The sequence below is a fragment of the Corapipo altera genome, unplaced genomic scaffold (assembly GCF_003945725.1).
Source record: "Corapipo altera isolate COAL_440 unplaced genomic scaffold, ASM394572v1 1b, whole genome shotgun sequence".
Lineage (NCBI taxonomy): Eukaryota > Metazoa > Chordata > Aves > Passeriformes > Pipridae > Corapipo > Corapipo altera.
In genome coordinates, this window is record NW_020884881.1 from 3133405 (window position 1) to 3161361 (window position 27957).

The following is a 27957-nucleotide window of genomic DNA, read 5'->3' on the forward strand; positions in this document are numbered from 1 at the left end:
TAAAAAAAAAAAAAAAAAAAAAAACAAACCAAAAAAACAAACATGTTCTGATACCTCTCAAGGCTTCCCTTTATGGAATGAGCATTGGAAAAGTGGGATTTTTGGACCATTAATGCATTTTTTATCTTTTATTTATGATGTCTGAAGAAGGTCCTTTCTTCTTCTACTAACTTTACAATAAACATATGCCAAAAGCAGAAACATCTGATGGCATTCCTTTCTTAATTTATCCTTTCAAGCACATGTTGCTCAGGAGAAGATATGGCCACAGTATCTTATTGGTCTCCTTGCAACAGACTGTCTTTGGGGAAACACATCTCCATATCTCCATGTATCCAGCTGACCCTAGCAGCATGCAGAGGCTCATGGGGTTTGTGACACTGCTGTAGGATCTAGCAGCTGCAGATGGATCCAAGTTTCTCATCTCAATCTATTCATAGGCACTTCGAACAGTTCATTAGACAAAGCTTCCCTTGTTATAACAGTGATGATTTCCTAATCTTTTCAGTAAGCTTATCAGTTCATCTCCCGTATGTGTGACGCAATGGGAAAAAGTGGTCTTTTGTTTGATGTACGCTGCTACCTCATCTATCTCTAGCTGTGTATACCTAAATAGTTACATTAAGTAATAACATGGGAAAACCAGCATTGGCTAACTTCATCAATGAATTTAAAATATCTTACAAAATTTGCTCTGCAATATTCTTAACTTCTGCACAAGAGTGATCTTGTCTTGGTGCTCCCTTAGTACTTTCATCTACTGTATCAAAATCTTTCTGCCCTGATAAAAAACAAGCAGTAAGAAAGTATCTCTTTGCCACAACTGAGTAAAGGAAAAGTAGGCAAGGGATCAAAAGCAGAACTAATCCTCACTGTATTAGAAATACATATATTTGTCATTAAAAGTAATTTAACTAGTGGACTGGCTCAAAACTGAGTGGAAGCTGCTCTATCCTTCACCTTACCTACACCACATTTCACTCCAGCCATCATCTGAATAGCAAACATAGCATTAAAGGGATGTCAGAAAATCTGGGGCAGCAGATTTTTAAAAGTAAACATCTACCATTGATCTAACACTTGTTAGACACAAGCTTTATGTTAACTGCCAAATGTCAGAAGGTTGCTCTCCATTCTCACTAAACCAGGGAGTCGAATAGGTCAATGGTCAGCAGAGAGCAGTGCTGGAACACAAGGCTGTTGGCTGAAAGATGTGTTCCTCCTCTATCCTGGGAGGAGAGAGGGCAGGGTGGCTCTTCCACATTCAGTAGTCAGGCACAAGAAGGGCTGGGCCCATGGCATCTACCAAAAAAAGCAAAGGGAACCAGGAAACTTGGCCAGATTGTCCCTTTATAGCTAAACCACAAACTGAACTCTATCAACAGCAAGTCAGAACTATCTAACCTCAGGGGCATTGCTCAGGGGTGAAGTCAGACAAAACAAAGGCTTGTCCTCCTTTGTTGAAGGACAAGAGTTTTAATTACATTCACGCAGAGAACACACAAAACACATTTTAAAACAGGTCTTTGCCTTACACATGGTGCCAGCCGAGGCCCATTTACTACTGAGCTACTGAGAAGGTCGCTGTTGTCCACACTTCAGCACTGCATTTGTTTCAAGCCACTGCTTGAGCAGTTCCATATCACTCCAGCCACGCGTGGGACCACTTGCTCTGAGCAGCTGAACCAAGTGTCTGCTTGTTTCTATTTAACTCTATGAAACACTGTTGTAATTTGGGGTCTGACCCCGGGATAATCTGGGGAGCCCCCAGCTGTTCGCCCCAGTGCAGAGGCCATACAAAAGCTTGCTTTTGTACTCCCAGGTCTACTAGCTGCAGCCTCTCGCACTCCTTAACGCTTTGATGCACCAGCCAGTAGCACCTCACCAGATCCTGATCACAAGCCTAAAACCGGCACCGGGTGAAAGAGGAGGAAGAGACGACCGGGATGGGTTTGCTCCCTACTGCGAGGACTCGTGCAGCCAGCGAGAGCCTCGGCACCTGCCTCCCTGCCCGGGCACCCTCGGCGCCGTCCGCTCTCAACCTCGGCAGAGCACAGCCCCAGGTGCCTGGGCTGGAGGGGAGGAAGGGCACAGCCGGTCCCAGCCGCGGCGGGAGTGATCCGAGGCGAGTGCGCGGGGCGGGGCTGTGCCGCTCGCCCAAGCCCAGCCCCTCTCCGCAGCCCGACTCGGCGGCGCTGGCCGCTCCCGCTCCCCCCCGCCCGGGCTCTTTGTCGGCGGGTGCCGGTGGGGGCCCGCAGCGCCATGTCCTCCCCCAAGAACGGCTTCTACCGGCAGGAGATCACTAAGACCCTCTGGGAAGTGCGAGACCGCTACCGGGACCTGCAGCCGGTGGGGTCGGGCGCCTACGGAGCCGTCTGGTGAGCGGGGCGGCGGGGGTAGCCCTGGGACAGGCGGCGGGGGCGGTGACCTCTGCCCCGGCCCGGGGGACGCGGCCCGGCCCGGCCCGGCCCTCTGGCGTGTTGCTCCCTGACAACTTTCCCCGGTTGTTGCGCCGGCCCCGGGCCGGCCCCGCGGGGGCTGAGGGCCGGCCCCGCTGCTCACCTGGCCGCCCGGGCCGGGCTCTGCCGCCGGGGAGCGCGGCCCGTCGTGGGGACCGACAGGCGCTCCGGGCTCCGACCCGCGGTGTTCTCGTCCCCGGAGCGAGCAGAGCCCCGGGCGCTGCCCCGGCCCTGCCCAGCCCTGCCCGGGGAGCGCTGTCCGCGGCTGCTGACCCTGGCCCGCGGCACCCCGGAGCGGCAGCGACCCCGAAGCCTGGGGTGTTGTAGCCCTTGAGGCGGGACGCGTGGTGTGGGTCAGTGTTGGTGGTGGGTTTGGGGGTTTGTGGGATTTTTTGTCTTTTTTTTGCCCTTTTTTTTTTTTTTTCCCCTTCCCAGATGTTCCTCTTTAAAGCTTTTGAAAATTTCTAAGTTTCATCACAGGGTCCGGCAGCCTTTTAAACGAATGAAACGAGACGGCTGCTACCGAGGTGCTTTGGGGAGGTGATCTCCCCCCATGGCACGGGGGGTTCCGAGCCAAGGGCCAGGCAGCATGGGGCAGAATGAAGCCGCTCCCCAGTGCCGGCCGGGTTTGCAGGCTTGCTTCGGTCCTCGCTCACAAAACACTTTGCTTCTCCCTTAAAGCTCAGCCGTCGATGGAAGAAGTGGTACTAAAGTGGCCATTAAGAAATTGTACCGCCCGTTTCAGTCTGAACTCTTTGCCAAGCGAGCTTACCGAGAACTGCGTCTCTTGAAACACATGAAGCACGAAAACGTGAGTTAGGTCGTTAGCAGATATCCTTCCCCAAACTCGCAGCTTAAGCATCCTAAAAACAAAGAAAATATGTAGATTTGGACAGGGCGGATGTGTAGCTGAATGGAATTTGGGAATCTTTCAGCCTGTCTTTTGTCTGTCTGTCCTACAAACATCAGTTCACACAAAGTAGAATATCCTGTGGGAAACACCACTTAATTTCCACCTGGGAAAGATTGGGTGGGAAAGGTTAGGACCACAGTGTTTATGCTCAGAGCTAGTGAGAGATTAAAGACCAGAAATTACAGTCACCATCACTACATTCCTGTGAGGTGCAGGAGAATGTAGAGCATGGGTCTGTGTGTCTCAAGTTGCCAGCATATATGTTTTGGTTTGTTTTTTATTTTTCTGAACTTGAATGAAGATGCACACACGTGTGCCTTTAAGAAAGGGGAGGGGTTTTGTCTTTTTTTTATTGTTCATGAACCATTTGAAAGTTTTGGGCTTATACTAATGTGAAACAGGAAAAGTTCATGAATGACCAAACAAATTGCTTTACTGGGAGGCAGAGAATAAGATATAGAGTTCTGCATGTAATTCCCATGTAACAGGAAAGAAGAATAGCTATAGAAAGCAGTGTTGGAAGTGTACTTGAGAGAAAGATACTTAGTCCCAAAAGTGTTTAGTGGTTTAAGAAAATAAAGGAGAAAAAGTTTTTGTGGAGTCAAACCATGGATTCTGTGTGAGAAGGGTCCCAGGGATGTGGGAGATAAGACCATAGATTGGGAGCATGTGGGAGATTCAGAGCACCTTCACAGAAAACTGAGAGATTGAAAGAAATTATGAGAGAAACTGGTAATAACAATAACTAGTCATTGCCATTTAACATTATAGTATTAATGTTGTGAGTACCAACAATATCTAGATTTGTTTGAAGAATAATCTGTGGGATATCCTGACTGTCCAGAAAGAAAACAGAGCTTTCTGTAGGCTTAAGAACCTATCTGCTTGTAACATTTTTATCTGAATCTTTTACTCTGATTACTTCAAAGTAACTGCCTCATAACCACTGCTATATATGTTAAAGAGTTAATGTTTGCAGGGAACTTCTGTCTCATGTGTGGGCTTTAATACTCTCAGCATTTTCTTTACTGAACATTTGGGAGCAGAGCAGCCTGTGCAGTTGCCAAGCTCATAACTATGTCCAGAATTTTGAGAATATTTTTCTTCCATTTCCCAGAATAATCTGTTGGGTAGCATTTTCCACTCCTAGGAAGTTTGATGTGGTGTATACCCTTCAGGATAATACTCTGAAACTCCACCATGGACTCATTTGGCAATTAAAGGGTCTAGAAGAAAATGGTCACTGGGGAACATGAGCACAATCTATACAAGTTACAAATTAATATTTTTGAAGGAAGGGAATGGTTTACAGTCTTAAACAGTTTGGGCCACAGAAAGAAGAGTCTGGCCTAAGGAAAAGGTTTACCTTGAATAAACCATCTAGTCATTAGAGAACAAAGACTGAATAAATGAGCCTTCAGGGATCCACAGCAACATGGAGGCGGAGGCTGGCTACTCCACCCATCCGCAGTGAGACCGACATGGCTGTACAGCCCATCAAGACAACATCTGTCCACCATCCCAGTCTCACATCCTTCTGTCAGTTGTGTTGCCCACGGTGAATTAGGAGCAGCAACAATGCCTTTTAGGAGTTTTAGTCCCTGAGATGATCTCAGGATACTCCTTTAGCCATTCCACCCACCCAAAATTAAACCAGAATGGCAGTATTGCTCATAATCAGGATTTTCAGCCCCACTCCTTTGGCCTACCACCACTCTGCCAGAGACTCTCTTTTTACATATTTCATAGAATCATAGAACCATAGAATGGTTTGATTGAAAGGGACCTGAAAGATCATCTAGTTCCAACTCCCCTTGCCATGGGCAGGGACACCTTTCACTAGATCAGGTTGCTCAGAGCCCCATCCAACCTGGCCTTGAACACTCCAGGGATGCAGCATCCACCAGTTCTCTGGACAGCATGTTCCAGTGCCTGACCACCCTCGCAGGGAAAAATTTATTCTGAATACGTAATCTAAACCTACTCTCTTTCAGTGTTAAGACATTTCCCCTTGTCCTATTCAATACATGTTCTTGTAAGTAGTCTCCGTCTTTCTTGTTTCCATAAAAGGATGGATTTACAGGCAGAAGGCAAGGTCCTTTCCTGTTCACAGCAGCAGTTCACACTGTGCTGTGCACACCTTTAATGACATGTAGAGTAGTGGCAGGAGAGCTGCCTGTTTTCTATCATCACCATTGTCGCTTCCATGGGTTGGGCTATGGAGTTTTACATGGGCTCCACTCAGATGGGCACCTATCTCTAATCCAAAATCTAATTCCTTATAATAGGAATTAGTAGAATAGAACAGTGATTGAAGAATCTTTCTTGATTTTTTTTTTTTTTTTTGCTAGCTAACATGTTATAGTATGCTTCTATAGATAGCAGTTATCTAGCTTTCTGGCTGTACTATAAATACAACTGTTATTAAAACATTTAATAAAACTGAAGTAATTTTTTTAAAGACTTCAGTAAAATAGCGATGTCACGGTTATCTCTGTCTTGGGTGTTAATAATCTAAGTATGTAGAGGATGTGGTACGTGATAGCCAGTCTAATGGTATTGCCACTATGGATTAGACTTGGAATAGTTTTCCAATGTCACATTAATCTGACAGTGCAAATCCTCATCTCACTTTTTTCCTACTTCAGCATATAAAATGTTTCAAGGTTATGTTTACTTGATAGTTAAAATTACATTACATCCAATTCTCTCTTCTTGTTGGTTTTTCTTTCAAAATTACTTCTGTAATCATGAGGAATTTGATGTTGGCTTTTATGAAAAGTGTGATATTTTGTTTGTTTCATTGTGATTATCTCTCAATAGACTATCTCTGCCCTTCATGGCTTTCAGGGAAGTGTTGAGTTAAGCATGTAGCAATACATTATCATAATTTGTTTAACCTTATGCTGTATTCAGAATGATGGAAGAAATTGTAATGGTCTGACACATTGTGTTAAAAATAGCACCTCTGATCCTCCATTAAGGTAGCAGAAGATACCATTAAACCCATACCACAGTGATATAATTCATTAGTGTGTTGTGCTTCAGGGAAGAAAAAAGGAGGAAAACTTCTGCTTAGTAGCTTAGATGACCTCCATTATAGACCCTTTGAGGAATACGCTCATCTCTTTAATGTGGAAGGGTTGTAGGATGACCAGGAGTCCTGTAAAAGCAAATATAGGAGTCATTCTACTGAATTTTATTGGAATTGTATTTCACTTTCTAAGGAAGCTAATTCACAGGTCAATTTGCTTGTCTATTTAGACATTTTTCAGGAGAAGGTGATTGGTTGCTGGCATGACCATCTTTCATTAGACCTTTGCTCTCCCTAATGTTTCTCAAGTAAATGCAGTGAGGAATATTTCTATATAAACCATGCAGACTTGATAGCATGGGACTTCTCATCAACACTTTGCAAACAAATCCAGAGGAGCAATGGTGTTGAGGGCTCAGGGACAGAGGCTGTCTACGAAGAGGATGAGACCTTGCTGTTAGGAGAAAAATCAGTCTGTAATGGCACTGACATCCATATTTTTTCCGGTAGGCCTTTTAATTCAAGAGGTTCTGAGATGTTTCCCAAACTTTATAAGCTACTTCTACTACCAAGAAGTAGTCTAGCCCAGACCAATTCCTAAGACACTGCCAAAAAGAAAAGTTCATTTCCAGTGATCCAGTTCACTCTGAAGCTGCATAAACAGCTGGCACAAGGGAGGGAATGGTATGAAAATGAGGAATAAACACAGCTAAGGCAGAATGAAGAATGCATTTCTTGGGGTTGTTTTTCTCATTCATTTAATCATGCTAGTTTGTAGTATTCATCCCACTACAGCCTTAGCAGCTCTTGATTATTTCTTTAATGTCTGCTGAATCTTGTATAGAAGAACAGACTTTTTACCTTTAGAAAGTTTCTTTTCCCAGTAATACTGCTTTTGTTCCCTGTTTCTTTCCATTTTGAGTTCATTTAAAGGGAGGACCTTTAGGACCTACCTATTATGGCTCTTAAAACCAAAAGCAGTGAGAATATGGCCAGCATTCCAACTTTGGCCCTGGCTTTAGCTCTCAACCATTTGCATAGCTCTGTATTTATGTATTCTTCTGAAGTTAAGAGATATGTTTGTGCATGCAAAGCTAAACCCAGGCAAGTAAGTAGAGGTGCAGGGCCTTTAGTTTCATTTGGCAAATAATTTTATTATGCATTTGGACTGGAAGTGATACCTTAATACCCACTTCAGTTGAAACAACTGCAAGTTGCTTGTAGCGGTCCAGCCCTGCCTTGCTCACCTCCCAGTTTGCTAACAGAAGTTTTCAAGTCGCCAGCAGGAGTGCAGAATAGCTGGTGAGGGGAGATGGCACTGGAAAGAGGAGGAAAAGAGCAGCAGCTCATGCTGGTGGCTCATGTCAGAACAGAGCGTGGATTTTAGCAAAGTGTTGTACGTGCGTGTGTGTACATGTGTTTATACCTACATGTACATATAGGCACCCACGGGAATTCTGACGCAATTCTACCAATTAAATTCTGAATGTGTTTCTGGCATAAAATTTCTGACAAATGCCCGTTAAACGTTTCTTGGGTCAGTTAATATTCTACAGATGTTTTCCCTTCCTGGAAACCCTGTGTGTAGGAGGCCACTGCAGTATTTGTTCAAAGGTACTCTATATTATGCTCTCATTCATTGCTCTGAGTGAAAATTATTCTCTGGTGTATTCCCATATCTAAAGACCAGTCTGTGTTTTGCATTAAGAGAAGCATGTAGTTTTTTCCCCTTTTTGGAAGGAATTGGATATCCAACAGACACCAAATTGTCTGTCTCTCTACAGTTACATTTTTGAGGATGATGCACTTTTAGGTTGGCTGTTTTTTAATTATTTATTTTGAAAAGAATTTTTACTTATACCTACGCAGTGTCAACCAGGGGAAGAATTGGTTCCAGAAAAAGTAGTGGGTCACTCTATGTTCCTGCCTGAGAAAATCTTAAATCTGTCACCTTTTGCAGTTCGTGTAGCCTGACATAAGCATTGGAAGAGCAACAGCGTCTGCCTTGTCAGACAAACAAGGGAGTTGCAGATGAGTGGTGACTTAACAGATGAGAGCTCACTGTGTTAGAAGAGGTTTCCCGCAGTAAGTCCTCCAGAACTGCACCAGCTAAAAATTCACATCCTTTGGGTACACATATGCTAGTAAAGTGCAATTCAGGAATTCTGTCTGGAGATGGCAAATTTCTTTATGGGTCCTTATGAAAGCAACAATACAGTTATTACTGGATAATTTATTGCTATCAAAATTTTGGAAGGAAGAAACACTCCTGTCTGCTTCTCTGAAGGCTGAAAGCTTAGCACAGGTAGGAAGATAACAGGACACCAGAGTCCTTTTATTTTGGTACTCAAAAGCCAATAAATCAGTGTAGGGGTATCTGTTGTAATTTCTGCTTGTTTTCACAAACCTAGTGAATAGGTGTTTTACGTGGGTTGGACTTCAGCTGATAGCCATTTGTTTGCACCCCAGCCTTGGGTACTAATAAAGCAGACTGACTTAGCTTATTTCATGAAATGAAAATAAGGAAAGCAGCACTGAAACCCAAACCTTCTCTTTGGTTTGCCATTCAATCCAGAGATAAAGATGAGTGTCTACAGGATTTGAACCTGTCTGGTATTATATATGAGTCCTTTGAAAGAAGAGTGTGCTGATGCTTGTGGGTACAGCTTGTGACTGCCAGTGTGCTGGCTGACTGCTGGTGTGTGGCTGCTGTACTTTCCTTTCAGAAAAGGAAAGGAGGTCTTGGTCCATCAGCAGGAGTCTTTCATGTCATGTATCAGTAATCTGTGAAGAAAAGATGGTGACTGTGATGCAAGCTTTGGCATGGATAGTTAAAATTTTAAAAAGTTTGAGAGTTCTTAATGTAGTAAAAGGAAGCAGGTGCCCATGATGTAGAACGCTGCAGGAACATGAAGTTGAAGCTAATCCTGCAGAAAATTTTATGCAGCTTAATATGTAGTACAGTGCACCCTAGCAAGGTTCTCTCTCAAATATCTACTTGCATGTGTAGCCTGAGTGCTAAAGCCACTCAACTTCACTGGGTTTTCATGCATAATATGTGCAAGAGAAAGCAGCACTTACTGTACGAGAGACATAACCTACACTGAGAGACATAACCTATCTTACTTATTAATTTATACAAGACTGGAGTCTTTTCTTGATGTAGTGCTGCTTACATCAGAAACTTTTGTTTGCAGAAATGTAGTAGCTCAGTCCTTGAACACAAGTAATCCAACACATGAAAGTACGAGGGGAGACAGAGATGAGGAGCTCTTCACCATTGCGCAATTGGAATAGTATTTGGAAAAGTAGGCAGCTGAGAAGGGAAGGGCAGAAACCACCTTGCCTTATTGCTGTTTGTTTGTTGACAGTAGTTAGAGTTGGTCAGGGTGGTCAGAGGACACACATATAAGCACAGTAGGTTAAAGAAAGGCTGAAGATGCTGCCACCCACCCTCCACTGTCTTCAAAGCAAATATATTGAGTAAAAGCATACCTGAGGAAAACAAGTTAGACTAGTAGGTAGGTAGTTTTGTGGTTTTGCATTTCAGGAACATGGAGCATCTCTCCTATGAAGAAAGGCTGAGAGGGTTGGAGTTGTTGAGCCTAGAGAAGAGGAGGCTCTGGGGAGACATAAGGAAGAAATTCTTTACTGTTAGGGTGGTGAGGCGCTTGAACAGGTTGCCCAGAGAAGCTGCAGATGCTCCATCCCTGGAAGTGTTCAACACCAGGTTGGATGGGGCTTTGAGCAACCTGATCTAGTGAAAGGTGTCCCTGCCCATGGCAGGGAATTAAAACTAAATAAGGTTTAACATCTCTTGCAGTCCAAGTTCTGTGATTCTGTGGGAGACACCCTCTTCTTCAGACAAAAGCGAGTAAGATACTTCAGTGCAGGCTGAAGAAATCCAGGTTATTTTTCAGTCAAATTTACAGTAGGAAATAAGATGCATTTCTGTGGTCTTACTTACTTGAGAAATTGCCTTCTGGCAGAGTTAATGGGGGTAAAAATAAGACCCTGAAAAAGCAGTGCTGCTGCTGGTTTCCACAAGTGCTTTTCATGCATTGGTTCCTCAGCTGGGCTTCCATCTCTGATGCTGTCAGTTACTGTGCTTATAAACACCAAAAATACATCAATAGAAGGTTTTGCAGGTATCTCTGTTACATTTCATATAGGTAACACTATGAAATATTATTGATTCTTGTAATTGTTTATGGTGGCTTACTTTTGTGCTGGGACATTATCTTTAAGTATCATAAAGTTTCTTTACAAATACTGTCTTTGAGAGCATTTCAGACACAGGATTTTCCATGATATCATAAAGGAGGGAGTTGCCTACTCTTTGTCCAGTTCTTTCCCTTTTCCTGAATAACTAGCTGCAGTTGTATCTTCCTCAGCGGATTTATTTTATCCTGTACCTCCTTGTGCTTAATATAGCTCCAGAAATCTCTGGCCTAAATGGAAATATAAATGACTCTGTTCCAGTATAGGAAAATAATCCCAAAACACAGCTATTAAATAAAGATCACTGAGGAAAAGGAAATGGGTCCTTTGCTTTTATTTTGGAATTGATTAACTATTAATATGTCTTACCATTTTGGATACTAAAATCTATCTCAGGATTTTAAGAAAACTTGCTTTGTAAAGCAAGGAAAGAAGTCTTGTGAAATCCTCGTCATGTTAAAAGTGCTTTCTTGTTCATTATTTAAAATTCCCTTCAGCAGGAGCTGAGCATTCATCTCAGTGGCATCCTTCACTGCAGAGGATTTGCAGCAATGATAAGTTTGTATCCATAAGTTTGCAACCCTACCTCGGAAATAAAAGTGTATCAGGCACCATTAAGTAACTACTGGAAACTCTGTTTACTTGAGTGGATACGCAGTAGGATGTTAGTGAACTTCATTAGTGTATTTGAGGGGTGTTTTGTTCTTTATGGAAACATATTCTTCATCTCTTGTGTTTCACAGAGGATACCTCATAATACCTTAGTGTGCCGATGGATGTGATACAGCAGCCACACTATTTTATCCTCTTCTGGGTCCCTTCTTTATATTGTGGTGTCCAAGTGTCTTTCACTGCTACATTCAGATGTGATGGGAGTTATTTTCTGATGGTTCTTGCTTAGTTATATGAGGGCATGGAAATATCTGCTTAAGGAGAACAAGCAGAACTTCTGAGAAAATGGGACTTGATAAGGAAAGATACATATTGGATAAGATTACTGCTAAAATGTTAACTTCCTTCTTTGTAATACCTAAATATGTGGAGAGAACACAACTTTTCTGGCTGTGTATGCTCTGTGTGTACACATGCTGCCTCAGGAAATGCCCATAGAGCTGCATTATGCTCTATTGTTGTCATGTACATCTTTGTAGTCCTGCCCCCCTCTTTTTTCTCCCTGCCTCCACAGAGAAATGGAAAACCTTATGTAAAATTGTCATTAAAAAAAAAAATGTTATTGTAATGTTAGCACTAAAGATATTACTTCAAATAATAACTACATCCTCTGTGGGTTTAATTATTGTTTTATGGTAGATATTCTTCTTTAATTGGTTTCATATAACAGTCCTCAGGAAAACATTATTAGTGACTATTTTCAGGGATATATGCGGCTACAAAGAAAGGGAGTTGTACTTTTCCGCCTTCATCTTTATTAGCTTTTCTGCCTTGTTCATCATTATGACATTTTGATAATATCCAGGTTAACTGTAGTACTTTGTCCTGAATGTGGAAAGACTAAAAATATGTGCAATACAAATTTCATCACAGTTGGGATTTTTATTTAAAGTTTTGCTTTAATGAAATATTATAAAAACTTTTCATTTCTTCCCTTCATTTCTGCTCATGCTTCTCTTTACTTTCACATTCTTTTTTATAAAGATATCTGTTTTGGACAATAGTTCTTGATGTATAATCTGATGTCAGTATGCCATGGAGAAAGGGCTGAACAAGATTATAAAGGTTGTTCATCTCTTAGCTTGCCTTCTAGCAAACCCCTGCACAACCTCACTGGCACAGCAGCCTGCACCATGAGCGCTCTGGGGCTTGGGAGGCTTCCTCTGAGCACACAGAAATGGTCATGAATTAGGGGCAGAGGTAGAAAAGAAGCAGCTCTAAAAGTCTCTGCTATTTAGGTACTGCCTGGATTAAGCAGCATGTAAAACTGAAGTCTGGCTTTAGACAATTCCAACTACTTCTTTTGGAGCATTGAGTTCTGTATATTTAATTTTCTAGTATTTAATGGGTTTGAAAGAAGCATTGGCAGCCAGAGTAATGCACTTAGTCAGTTTGTATAGTTTGTCTGAAAACCATAGTAATAGGAAAAGCTGTGGTGAAAAATCTGTTTTACTAGACTGTTATTTCTCTGTTGAGTGATGGAATGCTTTTGTTTGACAAAAAAAGCTCTTAAGGAGAACCTAAGGTATAAGCCACAGTAAATCTTGCTAATTTTTACCCCCTATAAAAGAAATTTAGTTCTAATTTTTTCTTCATACTCAATTATATATTGTAGTCTATGTACTAAATTACCCTGTTACTGAAATTAGATGATGTTTAAAGTGTTATTCATTGATAAGCAGCAGGCCCAGGTAGGTGAAGAGCACTTATGGGTGCTTCATGTTAGGGTCTGATTTGTCTGGTTTGTTTTCAACACTTCAGTAGTAAAAGTGCTAAGAATGCTGTCTCCCCTTACATAAAACTGTTAGCCTCTGAACTTTTTAATTTTTGTGTCACAGGGTCAAGCAGCCTGCAGAGTTATAAAATTTAACACATAACAAATCTTGGTGTTGCTAGGCACTACTTTAGGTATTATTTCTGCCATGTTTACACCTGTAGCTAATGTTTCACTGTGGAAATGTTTTTGGTTATATTTTTTCACTTATTAGATGATTCAGGATTTATTATGTTAAATCAGTTATTAATTTTTTTTCTGTCATTTTAGGTCATTGGAATATTGGATGTGTTCACACCAGATGTAACACTGGAGAAATTTAATGACTTGTAAGTTCTGAGTTGTTTGTATTTTGAAGCAGGGCATTGTTGCCTGTGTGTGAGGAAGGGTTGTTACTTTTTTAAACAGAGAATTTCAAAATTGTTGCTTCATGGACTTTTTTTCTGAATTTCATCTTAATATGACTCTTACATGCAACTTCCAAATTGGTAGGCTGGGATTTTCAGGGTGTTATTAGAACCAGTTTCCTGTCTTACAGGGTGTATACTTGTTTCAGCCCTTAGTAAATGGCAGATTGGTGTGTTTCCTAATCTACCTTTCAAGTATTGATTTTTTTACCCTAAGACCCAGGTTGCTCAAATGATAGGACAATTCTTAACCCAAACAGGTAGGCTGAAAGTGATGCCTATGACATTACATATCTCAGTGGGGTCTGTCTTAATTCAAGGATTAATTAAAAACTGCTGATGCTGCTCAATTTTTTAGTGATTATCTGCACTGTGTTGTGCTCTCTGAATGTTTTCCCAGTCCAGTGGTCCAAACAACAAGAGATATAGATTGCTTCTACCACATCTCCCTGATTTTTAGCAGCATCTCAGACACAAGACGCTTAGCAAGTCTGCCATTTTACTTGTGGATCCTGCTGCAATTCTTATAAATTAGAGTCATTAGAGAAACAGCACTCAGAAGTCCTGTTAGGTTTAGTGTAGATTTCCTGTGGAACTGTTCTGGATTTCATCTAATGTAGCTATGTTTCCAAAACAACCTTGCATATTTATATCTTAGCAAAGAATCTATCTGACAGAAAAATGTAGAAAATTAAGTACAGAAAACATAGAGCATGTGTTCATATTGATCATTGAGCCAAAAGGAATGTTGTCCATATTGCCTATTGTGCTAGCATTTTATGTAACATGTGTAATAGAATACACATTTATGGATTAGCGTTGAAGCACTGTGTTTTAAATGAGGTCCTAAAATCATCTTCCAAATTTTGGAGGTGCAAGTCAAGTAGAAAAGATATATTCATTACTGAAATTGCAACAAATGAGCCTATGGCAAAATTTGCTTTCAGGCCCATGGGCAAACTGTTAGAGGTGAACCAGAGGTAAATGCGTGTACATTTAAAACAAAAGTGAAGAAACAGCTTTTGTGATAAAGGTCAAATAGGGCATTTGAGGGATACCCTCTTTTTGATGACTAGTCACGAGATGTTCGTGGCTTCTTCTATAAAAATCAAATTCAAGTGGGTTTGCGTGTGGAAGCAGCAGAAACAAGGTCTGTGGTTTCACAGAGCCAGTCACTAAGGTTGATCTTGTCTGACGCTTGAGGTTTCTTAGCTGACTTCTAGTCCTCCTATCTAGAGGCGAGCATGTTCCTCCTTAATCTGCCACTCTTCTCTCCTGCTCCTCTGCTCTACCAGTCAATGTATTAACAAAGACTGGTTAACAAAGTCTTGCTTACTTTATGAAGAAACAGTCCTTTCCCTGCTCATGTTTGTGTTGAAATTCCTTCAGGTTTAAGTGTTCGGTTTATTGAAATGGTGTACTGAATCAGAAATGCATAAATCATTACCAATTTAAGTCCTTTTCTACCAGCTGCTGTTCACCCCCTTCATTGCTATTCCTTACATTGTCCATGCAATGAATATCATACACATTGTGCCAGAACGGGTTGCTGCTCCTCATTTTGTAAGAATTCGAGCTTTAAATGAAACTTACAGAAACATAAATGCATTAGGCATCAATTTCTCGTTGAAGTGAACTACTTATCATGTGCCTAACCTCCTCAGATTATTCAAGGACTCCAACTGTGGATTGTAAATATATTTTTAATAATAATAAAAATAAGATTGCGAAATTTTAAGTAATAGACAAAATGTTGAAAGGGAGTTTGTAGTGTTTGATCCCATTGTTGTCCTATTCCAATATGGTGCTTATAAATTATTACTATAGTTTGAACTTTCAAACTCAAAAAGTCAAGTGGATTTTTCCTCTCTTACATTTTGGTTATTTTTCCACCCACCTAGACTTCTCTCTATTTGACTGTAAGAGATTTGAAGTCATCACTTTGTAAACATAACAAATTGTGCATATGTAAAACTGCAGTCTTATTTCTTCTTCTCTTCCTGGTCTTTACAGTGCCTAATGATTATATATTGGTTTAAACTTCGTCTATTCACACAAATCACAACCCTTAGCCCTGCACAGGACCATTCTCAGGTGTCACACCATGTGCCTGAGAGTATCATCCAAATGCTTCTTGAACTCTGCCAGGCTTGGTGCTGTGACCACTTCCCTGGGGAGCCTGTTCCAGTGCCCAACCATCCTCTGGAACCTTTTTCTAATATCTAATCTATATCTCCCCTGAGACATTCCCTTGGGTCCTGTCACTGATCACCACAGAGAACAGATCAGAGTCTGCTCCTCCTCTTCTCCTCACAAGGAAGTTGTAGACTGCAATGAGGTCTCCCCTCAATCTCCTCCAGGCTGAACAGACAGGAACATGAACAAAGAAGTTGAACTCCATTTTCCAAGGCACTTGGTTTGTTGATGGGAAACATTTTGTGTGTTATTCTGGGAGAGAGATAAGAAATGTTCCCTTCTCTATGTTTGTGCTGCCCTTATATAGTCACAGAATTAAATTGCTCATCCTTTGTATTCAAAGGTTAGTGAACTTGTCAGTGAATGCTGGGGCTGGGAGCCTGAGTCCTGATCCCCAAAGTTGTGGGAAAAAAATGCTTGGTACCTAGGACATGACTAAATCAGTGTCTTTATAGTCAATCTCTATTTTGTTTTATAGATGCATTTCTAGTAGAATAAATGCACTTTTCATACAGGTTTAATAGTAGAAATCAGAATTATAATTTGCATGTTTTAACCAGAAGAAACCCATTTAAATCTAAATAATAAAATCTGTAGCTATGAAACAACAATCACATCTAATTCTCTTCATGAAAATACATCTGCTTGTCCTCATCAGAAGAAAACTGATTACTGTATCCTCAAGTACCAAATGTGATTGGTTCTACCTGTGTTCAGAAACTCTGAAGGATGAGTTTATTACATGCAAGGTCTGGATCTTAAGTGAAGATTAGATATGAAATATCAGCTTGGCATTCTGGAGCTTTCTGTTGCTGGTGTCCCTTACCATTATGAAGTATTGAAGATCCCAGTTTATGATCTGAGATGAAAATTAATGACAGTTATTGTTGCCTCCTAATTTGATCAACTTTATTTCTGTTACATCTGGCCTTGTCTGTTTGAATGAACCACCTAGGCACCTTGGTTACTGCGAATTCAAGGCTATGATCTTGATTGTGAGAGACATGGTGTTGCATGAATGTCTGTTTTCTGTGTAGCTGTCTTTGAAATATCCGAAGGCTGTTGTTAGTTTCTTGCTAAGCTAGTTCAGAGTCTGCACTCTTCTGATAACTAGCAACTTTCTGTAATTGGTGACAGGGTTGGGCAATACCTTTTCATGACAATCAGATAAAGGTGGAGAAACTTGGAGGGCAGGGGGATGATAAAGGAACTGTTTGGTAAATGGAACAATCTATAATTTAATATTGTCATTGAACTATAACATACAATTATGTTTCAATTTATATGACAAAATAATCAAGTTTGGTTTTGTTTGGTTTTGTTTTCTTTTTCTGTGTTCTGTTTTAAGCTACCTCGTCATGCCATTTATGGGAACAGACTTGAGTAAGATAATGAAGCATGAGAAACTAACTGAAGACCGAATCCAGTTCCTGGTATATCAGATGTTGAAAGGCTTAAAGGTTTGCCACTTCTACTGTTATTTTGATGTTCAAAATCTTTTTTCCTAGCAAACCATTATGGAAAGCTATAAATAGTTATCATTTGATAGCAGGATAAAATTTTTCTCACCTTATATAGGAAAAGAATACATAGAAAATATGATTTTTTAGCTAAACAATCCTGGCTGTCTCAGTTTATTCTCTTAATGGGATAACGAGGCATAATTTTCCCTTTTGTAAACCCATGCTGACTACTGTTGCTCAGCTTTTTATCCTTCTAACTATTGGAAATGGTTTCCAGAATTACTTGCTTATTACATTCCCAGATAATGAAGTGTGGCTGACTGATCCTCTTCTTCCTTACCCTCTTGAAGACATGAGCAATATTTGCTTTCTTACCATCATAAGGAGCATCTCCTAATCACCATATTAAGTGGCCTCACAATGACATTGTCCAACTTGTCTTAGACTTCATGAGTGCATCCCATCAGGGTATTTAAATGTTAAATTTGTGTGTGTTTAGATGTTCCCTAATCTGATCCTCCTCCACTGAGTGTGAGTTTTCCTTACTCCAGACTTTGCCAAATCATAGGTCCCCGAAATCACTGGAAAATATTACTAGTAAAGATGAATGGAAAGGAGACATATTGAGTACCTTAGGGTTTTTTTCCATGCCCCTTGTGCCATTGCCTGTGTTTCATTGGGGTTTTTTTCCTCCTGATTTGCATGTAGAAGCCCTTCATGTTAACCTTCAGGTCCCTTACCAAGTTCAGGACCAAGTGGACTTTACTTTTCCAAATTCCGTCTCTGCGCACTTGGACAGTGTCTCCACATTCCAGCTGGATGACCTGATTCTGCTTCCACCTCATGTACACTTCTTTTTCATGTTTTCAGTTTCCCTAGCAATTCTGCATTCATCATGCAGGCCTCCTGCCATCTTTGTTTGATCTTGCCTTCTGGAACCTGTTTTTGTTATGTGCTGACATTTTACACCCTGAAATTAGGAAAAATTCATAAAAGACTGTAAGTGACCATTCAGATTTGTCTAGTTTTGAACTGTGTAGGAACACTTCATCTTGTAGCTCTTCCAGTAAGTCTTGACTTAGCTGCAGCATGGTATCTTGGGAAGAATAATAATAATTTCAATATATCATTTTCTTATACTTGAACAAAAAGTACAACCAGACATAATCTCTAAGGTATCTTTTACCTTAGATCTCTTTTTTTTTCTTTTTTTTTCCAGATAATGATCCTGACTGTAAGCCTGTTAATCCCCTACTCCTTCTCAGAAATAATGTTTATGTTCATCTCTCTTATACTTTTGTGGACTGCAGAGCTTACAGCTATAGCAAAACAACAAAATCTTGAATTTCACTGACTCTCACAAGAACAATTCTAAAAATATTAGCTGTTGTCTACTTTGTATGTTTTTCTTCCTCATGATTTCCTAAATACTGTTTATTAATGCTACTCCTTTTTTCCTCTGTTTGACTTTTAAAAATTTGGCTGTGATTATTGAAGTTCATATCATACAACACAAAAAGAAGATATCTTGAAGCTCCCTGTTTTTATCTATAATGTATATTAATGTGATGTGAAAATGATTGTGGGTCTAAATTAGTACTATAGTTCTTAAATTACAGGTTTGCTTTTTGTGTGTACACAGCGGTTGATTGTGAAAAGGCTACTACTTCCTTATTACTTTTTTTTTCTTTTGGTGACACAATCCAAGAGAAGAAAAACCTTGACCTGGTTCTGCAGGCTTCAGCCAGGCTCTCCTTCAGTGATGGCTACTTAATTCACTTTGCTCTCTAAAGACACAGGGTGTAAGGAGGCTGTGGAACAGCACTGTTTGAAACGGAATGTCATTTCTTGGCTGCTGCTGGCACAATTTTGGTCTTAAGGTCCTCTGCCTGCAACAAACAACATAAGGGTGGGCTTTCCTCTGTGCTCATACAGAGATAAGTGAGGTCAGCATAGAGATGTGCTTGTGCAGTGGAAATACAGAACTGATTTTGGTACAGGAAAGTCTGGCACATCCATCAGAATGCTGATTCATCCAGATCTATATTTGCATTATATTAATAATATTAATATTAAAATATTATTAATATAGCAGGACAGCGTGCTATGCCTGGACAGGAACATCAGGAGCAGCAAGCCCATGATTCCGTTGTCTCTCAGTACTTAAAAGATCCAGAAGGTCACGTAAATTTTTTTACTCCTATCACAAAACTTTAAATATACTTTGTTGTTGAGTCCTGCATTATTGATTTCTCTTTGACCCTACCTTGGATTTTGTGTTCTTACTTTAGTAGATTTTTACTCACATAGCCTTTTACATACACTAAGTAATTTTCCTTTGTATTCTACAGTTGTGCGTTTAAGTGGTCCAATTCCCATTTTACAAATGCAGAAACTGAAGGCAGGTTTGAGGAAATTGATTTTATTTAAACTAGTGGGAATTCACCTCCAATCTGGACTTTGAATGTGGAGTTATGATTTCAGTTTTGTAATTAGTTCCCTGGTTACAAACTATGTCCTAGAAAGTGTTCTCTCAAGGACCATATAAGTGGAGTGGTCTGTTTAGTTACAGGTAACTGTCTGGGAAGCAGATTTCCAGGAGAGGCATGCTACTCACCAAAGATGAAAAACATCATTTGCAGTAACGTTACAGGCAAGAAATATATGAACTGTAAGTAATTAGCTTAAGTTGAGTGTAGTGGAAAGGATGAATAATTAATTTAATTTCAGTGAAATGGCTTAGAAACATAGTTTGGTCCTAGTGACGTACATTATCTGACAGAGGTTAACAAAACGGAGCTTGTGAGCCTCAAAGGCTGACACTGAAGTCTGTTGGATCAGTAAATATGGAAAGAAAGTGGAGCAACTGTGCATGGTTGACACACATAGGAAGAAAACAGAGCAGAAATTTAAGAGGATGTATTGGGTTTGTGTGGTAGGGTTTGTTTGTTAGTGGAGTGGAGACTGCAGGCATGGCTTCAGTGAGAAGACAGCAGGAACTGCCTCCATGTTGAACAGTCAGTTCCAGAGGGCTCCACAACAGTCCTGCTGATGCCTAAAGCTGAGCCCATTGGGAATGTTCATGGCACCACTGTGGTAACGGATTTAAGGAGGGGTAAAAAAATGCTGTGCAGCAGCTGTGGGAGGGGAGCGAGAAAATGAGAAATGGCCCTACAGACACCAAGGTCAGTGAGGAAAGAGGAGAAGATGCTCCAGGTGCTAGAACAGAGATTCCCCAGCCAATGGCGAAGACTGTGGTGGCACAGGTTGCTCCCCTGCAACCCATGGAGGACCATGACAGAACAGATGGAGCAACAGCCTACAGAGGATCCCGCTGGGACACAGGGATGTACCCTAAATGAAGCTGTAGCCCACAGAAAGCCTGTGTTGGAGCAGGCTCCTGGCAGGTTTTGTGGCAAGATCTGTGGCCCACAGGGGAGCCATGGTGGAGCAGTTCGTGAAGGACTGTCTCCTGTGGGAGGAATTCCACACTAGAGCAGGGGAAGGCTGAGAAGGAAAGAACATCAGAGACAACACATGATGGACTGACCATAGTCCCCATTCCCTGTCTCTCTCTGCTGCTTGGGAGGAAGAGGGAGAGATATCAGGAGTGAACTTGAGTCTGGGAGGAAAGGAGGAGGGAGGGGGAAGGTGTTTTAGTTTTGGTGTTGTTTCAAACTATTCTATTCTGTTATTAATAGGCAATAAGTTTAATTAATTTTTCCCAAACCGAGTCTGTTTTGCCCATGGTGGTAATTGGTGAGTGGTTTCCCTGTCATTGTCTCAGCCCATGAGCTTTTCCACTGTATTTTCTTCCCCCTGTTCTGCTGAGAGTGGAAAATGAAAGAGCAGCTTGGTGGGCACCTGGTGACCAGCCAAAGTCCACCCAGCACAGAGGAGAGGAGCAGGAAGTTCTTGATGTTCCCTGTTATTCCCTAGATTTAATAAAAATAAAGGCAGTGCTCATTGCAGTTACATGACAACCAGAGGGGATGCTGAGATAATCTTAGAAAATTTGTATCTCTGATCTCTGTAACTGTGTTACATCTTCTATAGGAAGTGGTTTGCCTGAATATTTTGTCTCTTCCCACATATTTTTTGAGAGCTTGTACTTTCCTCAAAATCACCCGTAGGAGATATTATTCAGCTACTAGCCTCTGTTTTGTCATTTCTTATTGCACAGCAAACATTGGAGAACAGTCTTTACTGTATCTGTTCCATTAAATTTTGGATTCTTCTTGAACCAGTTAATCCAGCCAGAAATATACACCTACCTGGAAATAATTTTAAGAAATAGGAGTGGTCCAGTACTTGAGGAACATTCTTGTATCTCTGTCTGTGCTAGGAATTGTGTTAAACTGAAAGCAGTGTTCCTGGCATGCAGAGAAAAAAGAGAATGAGAATGAGTCAGTAATTTGTTTACTCTTTTACAGGTATCTGTAAATAAACTGTTTTAGAAAGGGTTTGCCAAGCTTTGAGTGAAAAATCTTGTACTTTTTAAGGTCTACCATATCTGGATTAAAGACAGCCCATCTTTGTTTACTTTGATTGCTTTCTTGGCAGGGCAGGGAGAACAAACATACACTTAGACAGAGCTTAGTTGAAGCATTGTAAGGGAAAAATGCTTGCAACACCTGAGAAGGAGTATGCTACCCTGTAGATCTTTGTGGTAAAACTCTTTCAGCTTCCCAAGCTTAAGCTTGCATTTGTAAAATGCTTTTTTTTTTCCACCTTTTAACTTTGATGGACTCTGTTTTGGTGGGGTTTTTTGTGTTACGGATGTAACCTGCAATATGCATTTGTCCTTAGTGTAAAATATAAAGAAATTTATGGTATCTCTATTTATGTCTGGTTAAGGCAAGAAGGCAGTTCGTCACTTTTGTCACATTGCATATTCTACTGTAACAGCCTATTTACATGTGACAGTTAAATGCATGTAAAGAAAACTCTGCGTGACTGATGCATTGTAAAGAGATTTTTGCTAAGCCCATGGGTTGGTTCCTCACAGGCTTTGTTTCTGCATTCTACCTGTAGTCTGGTTCTGGGCTGATTGTATACCAAAATGCTCAACAGGATTGATTTAAAAAAATATGTATAGATTGAGGTCAATAGAAAGTTCATGCTGAGTTCAGGAAGATTTGTATCAAGCCCTCAACCTTTGCTCTGCAAACCTGTAGAGGTCTTTGTTTATCAGTTCTTACCATTTTACTGTCTTCTTTCTACAGAGAATGAAATATTCATTTCCTTTCTTCAGCGAGCTTTGTAATTTATCACAGTTTACCACTTAGAAACAGTGACATGCTTCTCCTTTGTCTGTTTACTAGTCAGACTCTACTCTGGCATTAAATTTTATATAAGTATGAGCTTGCAACTTGGAAGGACTTAAATTTCTTTGTTTGTTTGTTTCTTTGACAGAAAAGCTGTGTATTGTCAAAGAGTACAGAAGGCAAGCTAAACATAAGTGTCTGTGTGTAGGTGGAAAGCAGCTGGAGGTTCCAGCACTTTCAGTCTTGGGTCCCTTTTCTGCAGGAATGCCAGCTGTGTTCCTGTTTATAGGGATCTGGGGAGGTGGCTGTCAGTCCTCTTGCTTTATTCGTACAGAGTTTGAGAAGGAACAGACAATTCTTGGGCCATAAAAATACCTGTTTGAGCTTCCCTTGCCATACTTAATGATAAGATTTACCTGCTCCAGTTCTTTTCTCATCAATATTTACTGCCTTTTGTTCACATTTATGCTGGTCTTTTTCTGCTTCTCTCTTTTCCCTTCCCCCTCTCCCTCATTTCCTCTTCTGTTTTTCTTTCCCTGCCAAGTTGCTCTTCATTTTCATTTTGCATGTTGCCTAGAACACTTTCTCCTGAGTCTTTTCTAATTCCCTTTTGATTAGCTTTTTATTTTGTGTAGAGATTACATATACAGACAAGAATGCTTAAAATTTAGATGACTGTGCTTCCTAGCACAATCTGAAACTTGCATGCCAGGATTTATGCATACTACCAAAAATTGTCTTTAGGATAATGCATAGTGCTCCAAGGGACTTCCCTCATGTTAACTGGGTTCTTGAATCAAATATTTTTCATGTGAAGTGGTAATAACATTGTGAAGGGCATGTCTGCTCTGGTCTGGATCTTTTTGCCATGTTAAGAATGAAAAAGCTGTCAATAAATGGCTAGTTTAATGAGGAGAATCAGTAAGAACAGGATCCCATTTCAGAAGGTTATTGAACAGAAATGGAAAATTTTCTGAATGAAGTCTGGTATAGTTCCAGTGCTGCTACCTGCCAGGAGACAGTAAAACGCAGTTACAAAAATACTGCTGTTGTTAAAGAAATGCTGCAACACAGCATCAGTATTTCAGCTTACAGAAAGGCTGATGTGTACATTAGCATCAGGAATAAATGCTGTTTCATGTAATCTCAGTAGTGCTGTATTAAGAGAAGTGTTTAGAAAACAGGAACCCTCCCCAAAGTGCTAATGTGATTTTGGTGCTGTGAAGACACATAAAACCTTCAGTGGGGTAAGAACGCCAGCAAAATCACGTTCTTCCCCCCAAACAAGTGAGATGTACTTTAAAACTCTGAAGGGTTCAGACCTTTGAATTCCTGTTTCTATGTGCCACGTTCTTAGGTGCAGAATAACCAGCTATTTCCTACTGTGTACAATTTTATCAGAGAAAACAGCCTATAGAATATTTTAAGCATCTGCACTGGAAAATAAAGAGGCTTCAGTTAGAAGACATTGGAATAATTTAGAATGCAAGGAGATATTGTGATATCCTTGATCAAGACAGCAGAAGACAGAAGACTTCTTTTTCTTAGTTTCTTGGGAATCAATCTAGCTACTTACAGGTACATTTCTTAAAAAAAAAAAAAACATGTATCCTCTCTGGTCTCCGTGTACCATTGACAGACTTCCTCTTCCTCCTATCCCAGTCCACTTTTTTGCACATCCATGACAGATACAACATTTTGTAGTTTTTTGTTTGCTGTAGTGTTTTTATAGACTACATTATTGGGAGCAGCCATGTGCCCTCAGCTCCTTGTGTCTGCCTCAGGAAATCCTGGGAAGGGCTTTGGCATTTCCTATGGGTTATGTTAAACCATGCCTAATCTGCAAGTAATATGTAGCAGGAACTGTTCTACCACAGATGCCAAGACCTGCCTGGGCTCTGGCACAGCAATCAGTGTGACTGTGCAGCAACAGGGCCTTACCACGTTCTGGGCTGGATTGGTAAAGTTGTAGCCACAGGGTTAAGGGAATTGGTTTTGATTTCTTTTCCCCCCTCTTTTCAGAACCTATGAGACCACATTTGGTGCATCGTGTCAAGTGTAAGAGAGGAAAAAGAAACTGTCAGAGGTTTTAGTTTTTTCAGTCACTGCTTTAAAAACTTGGCACCTTAAACACAGATCTTGTGTTGCTTAGGTTGTATGGGTTTTGTTTAAGTTCAGAAATCTAAGTCTGAAATGCACATTGGATCTGACTGTAGAAGTTGGCTTTGTAGCTTTGATTTCTTTTCCCTGGTCCCCTCATCAGTTGGATTACAAGGACCCCTTTGCAGAGGGACTGTTGCATTCACAAGGTTAATTGCCTTTTTTGAGGGCTGTTGGGAAGGAAGATGGTCATTGCTGGGGCTATGGCTGCTTTGCGGTTATCCTGCAAAGTTCCTTCCTTCTGTGCATTTCCGTGATGCCATGCTGACTGTCCATGACTGGTCTTTCCTGACTCTGACAGTTGGTTCCCAGTAATTCTTTTCCCAGTTGTTGTCCCATTCTCCAGGGTGGAATAAAATGAAAATTCTCCAGGTGCACCTCATCCGTCTTTTCTGGAGTCTTTTTATTTAAAAGCTTTTTTTGTTCTTATGTTGATTAGTGTCAGTATTATGAGCTGCCAGCAGCTCATAATGTGTGGTCTGCAGGGTTTTCAGATCAGTTTCCCACACCTGAAGTGAACAGTAATAGCACCTCACAGATCGCCCTTGGAAAGCACGTCCTCAGTTCAGGACAACTTGCTGCATTGGTGATAATCATGCATTCCAACATCATGTAGTTGATCAGGTGTCTTCCCAGAACTAGTCCTGGGAGTCCAGTTTGTTGGTTTGGCTTTTGTGAGCCCTTAAATGGGTCACTGGAAGGATGATGAAAGAATTCAAGTAAAGGAGACAGTCTTGTACCTTGACCTTTCCATGTTTCATTGAGGAAATATTGAAGCATGTAGTGAGAATTCTCAGATAAGGCCTTGACTGGCCTTAATCCCGGTCTTAACGATCTCTTAAAAGTCAGTGCTGCTGAAGCATATGAATCTAAACTACAATGGCACAGTAGAGACATCTATTGCAAGAGATCATTTCTGATATATAAAACAACAGATTTTATTCTGATACATATATATATATATATGCCAAAAAATTAACTGAAAATGGCATTTTATGTATGGGAGGACTTAGAAAAAGCTATATGATCTATTGCAGTACTCAAACTGATTTAGTAGTTTCTTGTTATTGGGGGAGGGAAAGGGCAAAATGCTAGTTTAATTATGTGAACATTAAAACCATAGCTAAAAAGATCTGTGCAATAGGTAAATATTTTATAATTTCAATTTACTTTAGCAATGTGAAAAAGTACTTTCTCCTATACCCTAGGCAACTTCTTAAAGTTGGGACTTCATGAATAACTAATACTTTCTCTTTTTTCAGTATATTCACTCATCAGGCATAATTCACAGGGTAAGTGGAAACAACACTACAGATGTTTATATTTTGATAATGTGAGTGATATTTGTGTATAAGCTTTTGGTTTCTTCTTCAGTAAGAACAAAAGATGGCATGGCTACATCAGTGTAAGCTGGGCACTCAAACTGCACTGAATACAGCTTAAATTTGGACTTCTAAAGTTACTTTGTGAAGTTGAGTTGTAAGTCCCCACAAGTGTCTAAATTGAGATGGATAAGAGCTTTTTCTGTTTGTTTGTTTTAATGAAGATTAAACTTCTAAAAACAATATTTAGATTTTCTTTAAACATCATGTTAGTGTTCAAAGATGAGAGGGGAGGAACCATAGCAACTGAAAAAATTGTCCAAACTTTTAAAGCCTTGAGAACCTCAAATTTTTATTGCAATAAATTAGACATTTGAATATTTCTGAATTCTTTCTTTGTCCAAAGTCCGCTTAAAATCATTTTGCACTGTGAAGGAGTTCTGAATGATGCTCACGTGGTACCAAGTAGCATGTCTTCCCCCAAAACTGCATCAGAATAGTAGAAACTATTTGTTTCTACTATTGTCCATTTGTAATAAAATATCAGGAGCACCATAGGAAGTGTACATTGTAAAGCACCTTTAAGCTGGACATGGAAACTATGCAAACTGACAAAATAAAGTAATATAATTATATTTTTATTTTTGCAACTACTGTGATCATAGTCCAAATTTACCATTGCTTAGTCTTTTTCTAAGCTCCCTCTTGAAGGCCTTTGAACTTGTTGATTTCACTAGGTTCTTCACACCAAATTTCACTCTCAGGCCCCTCTGATCTTAAAACATCTTTGTATAAAACAGGCGGATGCCTGTTAAAAAGTTTAGAGATAAGATACTTTTAAACATCTTGTGCTATAGTGTATCAAACAAAGGTTTGAAAAAGCTGAAGGAAAATTTCTTTCTAAGTCCGTATGTCTGAGTCACTGCTGTTGCAATATCATCTTAGTCATTGCCAATACTCTTCCCTTTTGCTAAACTGAACAACTTTTGAAGATCATTAGAAGTCCCTACGGTAGCTAAAGAGACTTAAGGGAATACTTTTTAAATGTTGCAGTTCAATAGACTTCGTTAGGAACTTGATTTTCCCACAGAAGAGAGCATAGGATTTTGCATAAAATCTCATTTGATTCTTTCAGTAATCCTTCTAAGCCTATCAGGGTATGCAAACTTTATAAAGTATATATTGATATGCAATACGTACAATCCAGAAATATATACGTGAATTGTTAACTTTGTGGTGTTAGTATTAAATGCAGCAAATTTATGGCCAAACCCCACTCATAGAAAGAAAGATGAGTGACCTCCTTCACTGGCAAGTATTTTCCTGACTTATAGCAAACAAAATAGTTGATTTTTCTGGGGAAGGAAATATACTAGAAAAAAGCAAAATATATGCAAATTTGTCTCCTTGTTGATGTGATTTGTTATGACATTGTTTTACCTGTTGCTGTGTTACATGAAAGCTATAAAACCAGAAAGAAAGAAAGACAGAAAGAAAGCAGGAAAGAGTGCTTTATTGTGCTTGCTGTAAAATAAAAAAAAATAACATCCATTTGAAATCTGGTTACAGGATCTAAAGCCTGGAAACTTGGCAGTAAATGAAGACTGTGAATTGAAGGTAAGGTATGTTTATTTGAAAAAGCAGTCAGATGTATTAGAAGACAGAAGACATCAGCTGTAGACATGCTAACTGGTCTCAGTAATGGGCCAGGCTTTTAGTGCATAGGCTTTGAGGAGTCATCGAGAAACAGGGGAACACGGGAAAAAGAAATGGAAAATGATTAGATGGGCAATGGTAACTAACTTGGAAAAAAAATTACAAAACACTTCTCCACACAAGTATTTTTCCCATCTGTCTGACTTGCAATGTATTATCACCATAATAATTAAATACTTGTTTAAGAAAAAAAAACCCTAAATAGTGAGAATCTATTTATCCCCCATTTGTATGTCCTTGACTGACACAAATGTGCAATTCATGATAACAGCAGAGGTGATTATCAATTTCTGAGATCATTCTGGAATCAAGCACAAGAAATGGCTGTACCTGAAGCTAGAGGCTTTGCCCAG

General features: G+C 40.2%; 1 protein-coding gene across 4 annotated transcripts in view; it reads left to right on the forward strand.

Moving 5' to 3' along the window:
- Nucleotides 1-2176: 2176 nt before the first annotated feature.
- MAPK12 (mitogen-activated protein kinase 12) overlaps nt 2177-27957 on the forward strand; it is a 38429-nt gene continuing 12648 nt past the window's right edge. For 2 of the 4 annotated variants that reach the window (XR_003527128.1, XM_027639923.1), the window contains exons 1-6: nt 2177-2378; nt 3141-3270; nt 13344-13402; nt 17025-17136; nt 25829-25858; nt 27458-27505. Coding sequence is in view for 3 of the 4 variants with exons in the window: in XM_027639923.1 (XP_027495724.1) it covers nt 2263-2378; nt 3141-3270; nt 13344-13402; nt 17025-17136; nt 25829-25858; nt 27458-27505 (495 nt within the window). In the remaining variant the exon portion in view is untranslated. Of the gene's footprint in view, nt 2379-2968; nt 2987-3140; nt 3271-13343; nt 13403-17024; nt 17137-25828; nt 25859-27457; nt 27506-27957 lie in introns of those variants that run through there. The other 2 variants (XM_027639926.1, XM_027639924.1) reach the window with 2 other exon arrangements.